This window comes from Penaeus vannamei, chromosome 25 (assembly GCF_042767895.1).
Source record: "Penaeus vannamei isolate JL-2024 chromosome 25, ASM4276789v1, whole genome shotgun sequence".
Classification (NCBI taxonomy): Eukaryota; Metazoa; Arthropoda; class Malacostraca; order Decapoda; family Penaeidae; genus Penaeus; species Penaeus vannamei.
Genome location: NC_091573.1, coordinates 30,727,167 through 30,734,666, shown reverse-complemented (window position 1 = coordinate 30,734,666; position 7,500 = coordinate 30,727,167). Strand labels below are relative to the sequence as shown.

The window sequence follows — 7,500 nt, the reverse complement described above, 5'->3', positions numbered from 1 at the left end:
ATTTGTCCACCATATCCCTCCCTCCCACCCTCTCCTTCTCTCTCACCCTCTCCGTTTCTCTCACCCTCTCCCTCCCTCACACCCTCTCCCTCCCTCACACCCTCTCCGTCTCTCTCACCTCTCCCTCCCTTCCTCTCACCTCTCCCTCCCTCTCACCCTCTCCGTCTCTCTCATCCTCTCCCTCCCTCTCACCCTCTTCCTCCCTCTATTTTTCAAGCGCTTATCCATTTATCTTTTCATAGAAGGGCAATTTTCTTTTAAGCCATTTTCTTCAGGTGTTGCAGTGTTTTTTTCCATCAACGTGAAGAAACAAGAGTAATGAAAGTTAATTTCTTTCTCTCTCTTATTCTCTCTCTCTCTCTGGAAATTATGATACTATTTTTTTTTTTCCATTGGTATTAAGAACTGCCCTTAAAACCCTTGAAAATAGAAATTTATTGTGATCCTGAACTTAATTACCTTACAAGATAATCTCCGCTATCATCTCACATTTCCTTTGTTATCTTGTACGGAAAACTTTTTATTTCTGAACTAATTCTTTCTTGCAATGTGGAAATCTGACTCCGAATTGTGCTAACTTACTTCAGTTTTAAGGTTATTTGTATTCGTAACATGGAGAGCTGCGTAATTTTTCATTTTGTATTTCATTTTGGTTTCTTGGCCGTGGTGTGAGGGCCTCTTTTGTGTCTGTATCTCGCAGCCGGAGAAAAGTGAATATGTGAACTAAACTTGTTCGATCTCGACTCTCTCTCTCCTATCTATCTATCCATCTATCTCTCTATTTATTTATCCATCTGTCTCTCTGTATATCTATTCATCTCTCTCTCTCTCTCTTTATTTAAACTAAACTTGTTCGATCTCTCTCTTTATCTATCTTGCTTCATCCATTTATCTCTCACACACCCTCTCTCTCTTTCTCTCTCTATCTATATATCTGTCTGTCCATCTATCTGTCTATCTCTATCTATCTATTTATCAATCTGCCTATTTCCATCTATTTATTTATCTCTATCTCTATCTATCTATCAATCAATCTACTTCTCCCTCTCTCACCGCAGAGGAGAGCTGAAAAGCCAAGAACTGTTTCCGGAGCTTCGAGACTTCATACTCGGGACGATCCGGGACGCGTACGACTTGGTGAGAACCGCCTGGAGGGATCTTATTCGCGCCCACTCCCGAGGAAACCTTGAGAGCGAGGAGACACTGCGGGCCCTTCAGCTCATAAGAGGTAGCTGCCTTCGTTGTTAAAAGCGAAATAGATCCCTCTTTAGAAAAAAAAATGAGGATCAGAAATATTCCTCGGTTATCATAAGAAAAAATAAATGTTTATGTAAAAAAAGATCGAAATCGCCCTTATCGTTCGAGTTGGGTTGAATTCAAACGTAAACAAAGAATTAATGGCGGCCTTTTCATAGTGAAACCATTCCTAGTTTTCCTAAGGCTATGCTGATAAAAAACAAGTAACATTATGATCAATAAGATTGAGCATTTGTACGCATTTTCAGACGCTCAGCATCAAGGAGACCGGTATCTGAACACAGCCCTACAGGAGCTTTCGGTCACCATCAAAGCCATTGTTATGAACAGTAAGTAAAGCGACCGAAAAAAGCCTGAGGCATACGTGATGATAAATACGGAGAGAATAAATGAAAACAGGGAATAGTTGATGATAAATAAGGAATAAAAATGAAATATAGATAAAGTATAAGATAAAAAATGATAGAATAAAAGGAGTATACCATTATTTAAGGAATTCTCAAGAAGAATAACGGAGGAAATGTTCAATATTAGGTATTAGGATATTCAATATTGCTATTAGGTATTAGGATATTCAATATTGATATTAGGTATTAGGATATTCAACATTGGAATTAGGTATTAGGATATTCAGCATTGGAATTAGGTATTAGGATAGATGTTAGCATATGATCGACTGTAAATAAAGAAAATGTATAACATGAATATATAGTGTAGATGTCGACCTGAGAGATCCTGGAGAAATTAGAGAGAAATGTATAAAATATTTTTACGACAACGAAAAGAGTAATGGAATAAACGTACGAAAAATACCAAAAAAGGGATTAGATTGGAAAGAGAAGAATATAAACGACAGTGGGTCACAGAAGGAAGGGAAAGGGGAAAATAATATATATTTTTTCTCACTGAGCTCCTTATTTCAGGCATCTACGTGGTTCACAGGTCACTGCATTTACCCAACGACACTAAGGAACACGACGTTGCCGAGGCCGTTCACAGCAAACTCCCGAAGGTTTGGTTCCCTATTCTCTCTATTATTATTGCTATTTTCTTTCTTTTGCTTTTTCTTTGTGTATTTTTTCCTTTCCTTTTTAAATAATTTTCCTCTTTTACCCTTTTTCTTTGTTCTTTTTCTTCTTGTTCTATTAGGAAACGGAAAATTATTTAATTTTTTCGTGGCGAAAATGCGTTTGAGGGATTGATGACAACAGATTGCAACACTACCGAATAACATCGCTGTGCATATGAACGTATGTGTGTTTCTGTGTGTGTGTGTGTGTGTGTGTGTGTGTGTGTGTGTGTGTGTGTGTGTGTGTGTGTGTGTGTGTGTGTGTGTTTCCCTGAAAGCGATCCATTCGGAATCCTCTTTTCGCAGGTCGCCCCCAACTTCCTGGGGAACGTGATGGCCAAAGTCCTGGAGAGAGGATCAGATCCTTCTGGCTACAAGAAGATTTTGACAGATCCTCTACGGGATCTCAATAAAGCTGTTGATGAGGTAGAAAGAATGAATATATGTATTTTTTACAGTGCTTGATAGCCGTTCTTTACAAATGATTATAAATTATATCTATGTATTATTTTTAAATTCGGATTTTAGGTTTTAGATTCACCTCGTTATATACGGTATTCGAACGCATCCAAAATAAAATATAATCGCTAATCATAACCGCCAGCGTCCTTACCCTAAACAGATGCATTCAGCTCTCGAGACTGCCATAGAAAACGGGAACGCAGAGGACATGGCGACCTACTGGAGGGAGGTTGTTGCTCAAAGTCATCAGCGAATGAGAGACGATCCCTTGCTTGAGGAAGACCTTGAAATTATTTATCTAAACGAAACCTATTTGACTGAACTTACTCTAAGTCTCATGGCAACGTGGTGAGAGAAAGTCCCATTATAAAGGATAAAAATAAAATAGGTGATAATTTTTTTCTCTTCAAAATCTTGTCCTGGATTGAATTAATAAAAAAGCACGTTATTATATTCCGATTTTCCTTACTTATTCCAATCCTTTTTTACAGCGATACCTCCATTTTCACTAATTTTCAGACTATCATTCAAAAAGAAACAGCAAGGTTCTCGTGACCATCTCTCTGGTCTCGCAGACCACAAGCTCCATGTGTTTTTTATTTCACAGTACCTGCAATAGGAACAACGAAGGGAATAACATGAAACACGTTATTCCTATTGGAAATTTGTTCGACATGAATTCTTCACAGTACGTCAACGCAAGGTCTATAAAGATTAAAGTACTTATATAGACCTTGCGTCAACGTGCCCTGCGTTCCGAACGAGATGACATGGACGAAGGGATCTAGTAGTGCGTTCGTAACTGCTCGTCTATCTCGTCCAGACCAGTTGGACGAGATGCTTTGACCGTTCGGAACCTCCACTATCTCGTCCCGGACAAGTAGTCTAGCTCGTCCAACTTGCCCTCCTGAGAAGGTGGGCGAGCAGGACGAGATGACGTCACAATATATTTTGTGTGTAAACATTGACAGTTGCAGGTAACCACAAGATATTGGTGGGTAATTTTATGACCCTTTATTGGTGTTATCAAAGGATATTTTTGTGTTTGTCAGTTGCAGGTAAGTTAAATGTGCATCAAAGGAGTTACAAAACTTATGCAGCATGTAAAATAGAGACACCGGAATGGTAAAAAAGGGAATGTTTACATTCGACCCGGTTGCATTATGGGCAGAAAGGGTCTGCTGGTCCTGGACAAGATGTCTGGACGAGCAAGACGAGCAGTTCAGAATGCAGCAGAACCATACATTATATAAAGGTATCCTTTGTATTTCACCACGAAACACATGTGACCATATGTTTCTAAATTTGTGTTCATTCAAATTCTTTCATGTTTTCCATCATGGAATGTTTTAAAACGAAGTTTGTTCATAGCAATTTCTGTAGATTCGACACAGCGCTCGCTGCTTCCGGCATGGCATGTCACCAGGGGCGGCGCTAGAAAACGTCTTTTTTTTTTTTTTTTTTTTTTTTTTTTTTTTTTTGAGGGGGGGGTGTCGGGAGCAAGGTTACCGAGTAACATTTTAAAAATTAAATCCACACTTCATACTTTTTAATATCTTGTTTCGAAAAGGACCAAATTGAAATGAAAATGAAAACTTCGAGAGTTACAAACCATGATCATTGATTTCCGACCACCAAGTTTGCCGAGTAAACTGTATTTTTTTTTCCATTCTGCCGAGTGAAATGACGATATATGACCTTTAAGGGGTGTCGCACCCCCCCCCCCCACACACACACCCTGTGGCATCGCGCCTGCATGTCACACACCTCCCTGAACGTCTCTAACTGCCTATTTGTACCAGCTACCATACTCTCGCAGAAATAAAGTTAAGAATCTGCGGCAGCTTTAACTCCAAGAGAACCAACCAGTCCCTTAGCCACCTTCATAGTGGGGACGCGTCCACTTGGCTGCCAAGTGTGATAACCCTCCCCGCTACATTACATTGGTGGCAGAGCAAGCGGGATATTCTCCCCTCTTTACTTCGAAGGTGAAGCAGCGCCCATTGAAAAGAAAAGTTATAATCCAGAGTGCACATGTGGGGTGGTACATAAATTGTTGCTCCGCTTTAGACTGACGTTCATAAACATAGACGAAACAGTCACAATAAAAAGATACGCTTCAAATCCACTCCAGGCGCATCGCTTGTAATTAGACAGCATGGAAGCGAGCGAAAGAGAGGGGGAGAGAAACGGACAGACAGGCAGATAGCATAATATGGCCATAATGCTCAGTTTCAGTCTCAAGGTTTTGTCTCTAAGCAAAGGGAGTGCAAATACTCAATGAAGATGACGTGGTGCCAGGTCGGCCCTCTTGGTTCCTTGCTGACGCGAGGGCACCGAGGAGGAATCCTCCACGAAGGCGCGCGCCCGGTTTGACCTGCGCCCTCAGAGACAGGTCAAGGATTGGCTTCAGAGGAACTTGTGATGTGGGCTTTCTTTCGACATCACCTGGATTGGCGAAGTCCCGGGAGAATTCGGAAAGAAGTTATTGAGAGGCATTGTTAGGTCTTGACTGGAAGGAGTTTGGTGGCCATGCTTGCTGCCTCCGTGGCTAGAATGAACGCCATCAAAGTACCTCACACCTGCGACAAAAGATACCATTTAGACGGATTCAACCCTGTGGTAAGCGTGGACCCCAAGCGGGCTTCGCTCCTGTGACAAAAATAATTTCCATTCGAGAGATTAGCCTTGTGGCAAGAGTTAACAGCATCTGAGGGACTTACTGACAAGAGCCCATTAGAAGGATTCATCCCTTTGCAGAAGTGAACATTACTTGAATCATTCACTCTGTGGCAAAGGAACCACCCCTAGAAGACTCGTGACAAGAGTGTAGAGCACTGGAGAGATTAACACGTGTAAGAAGAAAGAAAACCATTAGATAGATCCTCGTGCATATCATTGATGAACGATTGCTATAGACTGGTCCAGGTTGTCAAGAATGCGATCATCTATCTGTCATTTTTTTCTTTTGGACGACGGAATTTCGCATCGTCTTATCGTATACACTAACGCTGCGCGTTTGTTTTCATGACACAGGTACCAGTTTGTATATATATATATATATATATATATATATATATATATATATATATATATATATATATATATAAACACACACACACACACACACACATACACACACACACACACACACACACACACACACACACACACACACATATATATATAAATATATATATATATATATATATATATATATATATATATATATATATAAATGTCAACTCAGAAGATCGAAAGTTACAATGCTGATCACGAAAAACAAACAAAAACAACAATGAGAAGATAGATAGTTTCCATAAAGTGTCGACGGTATAAAGTATATGGTCTTGCTACTTTTCCATATACATACTTTCAAAAATACGTTACACAAGAAGTTGATTTACGCATGTTGTCCTTATCTGTGCATTCTGATAACCGAACTAATCTGATAAGAGCGTGTTTCAGACAAGAGAAGATCGGTGTACAGCGTAAAATATATATTCATAGTAAAATTACGAATCGTTCGATAACGTTAATCTGTCGAGCTTTTGATAGTTCCAATAAAGAGTATGATCTCTTCTTGCTTGCAGTTGAGTGTGATTGCACGTGCAAGCAAATACTGCGGCCATGTGTGCGCCATGGGACATACCCTTAAGCAGAGATCCATAAGACGTGTTGTTTTTCCTTCCAGCAAACTCATGAGCAGATGATAAGGTAACATCTGATTTATAATTTTTAGTGGGTGTTAGGCGATAAATAGTAAAAATAACTTTAAATGTGTTAATGATACTCTGAATCCTTTATGACATCTGTTTATTTGTCTGACTTTGAAGTTTTCACATACCGAATGGTGTGCTATTTCTCGCCACCTCATCATAGCAGTAACTATTCTTTAATGCTGTTTATCTCCAACATAATCATAATCATCATATTTTTTAAGAATTAAGAAAAAAAAACGTAACTTTAAGAGCACCCCCCCCCCACCTTTTTCAGTGAGCCACAGGGTTGCTAAACGCATGGTCTTATCATGCACTACTGCCGCGTGCCGGGTCTCATGACGCAAGTGCCAGGAACGCTGCTGCTCTCATGGCCATGGTGGCTCATGAGGGAACTTCCCTTCCCGGCCGGCGAGGGGAGAGAGAGCTGGGTGGTGTGGGGGGGGGGCTAGAGGTGCCGGTACGAGAAGTTACTAAGAAATGGTAAAGTAAACAAAAAATGTTATTGGAACTAATGACTATAGAAGAGGAATTAAAGAGCACATTATAACGAGAAAGCAGAAGTAACGGGATCAAAGAAAGAAGGAGATATAAGCACTTAAAAAAGGTAAGAGGGAAGGTAGAGAGGAAGGAGGAGGCTGTAGCGACTGGGGGCTGTCTGCACATGGCGCGAAAGGACCGAAGAAGATATACGAAGAAGAGGAAGGAGAGCGAAGGGAACGGTGGAGAAAGTGGAAGAGAGGCAGATGAGGAGGAATGAAGAGAGATGGCAAAGACGAAAAGGTAAGGAGAACAGAGAGAGAAGGCAGGTGATGGCAACACCAAGTGGCTGGTACAAACAGAACCACATAAGGTACGGTGTTGAGATCGCTAAGTGTCTCGACTGCCTCTAGTCTAGTTAGTTTCAATTCCCCTCGTACAAAATGATGTTCGAACGTACCTGCTTTGCTTTACGCCTATTACAGTCTGCCCCAAAAATGTGTATAAGTAGTA

At 40.6% G+C, this 7,500-nt stretch overlaps 1 protein-coding gene and 1 long non-coding RNA gene across 2 annotated transcripts in view; both read left to right on the top strand.

Annotated features, from left to right (window-relative positions):
• LOC113800575 (uncharacterized) overlaps positions 1-3,241 on the top strand; it is a 5,244-nt gene extending 2,003 nt beyond the window's left edge. Inside the window, exons 5-9 of the mRNA XM_027351369.2 lie at positions 1,059-1,228; positions 1,506-1,586; positions 2,181-2,269; positions 2,633-2,752; positions 2,949-3,241. Of these exons, the coding sequence (XP_027207170.2) occupies positions 1,059-1,228; positions 1,506-1,586; positions 2,181-2,269; positions 2,633-2,752; positions 2,949-3,140 (652 nt within the window). The 3' untranslated portion in view covers positions 3,141-3,241. The remainder of the gene's footprint in view (positions 1-1,058; positions 1,229-1,505; positions 1,587-2,180; positions 2,270-2,632; positions 2,753-2,948) is intronic.
• Positions 3,242-6,272: 3,031 nt separating this feature from the next.
• Positions 6,273-7,500, top strand: part of LOC138866481 (uncharacterized) — an 8,098-nt gene continuing 6,870 nt past the window's right edge. The window contains exons 1-2 of the long non-coding RNA XR_011399603.1: positions 6,273-6,505; positions 6,785-7,290. This is a non-coding gene — a long non-coding RNA (uncharacterized lncRNA). The remainder of the gene's footprint in view (positions 6,506-6,784; positions 7,291-7,500) is intronic.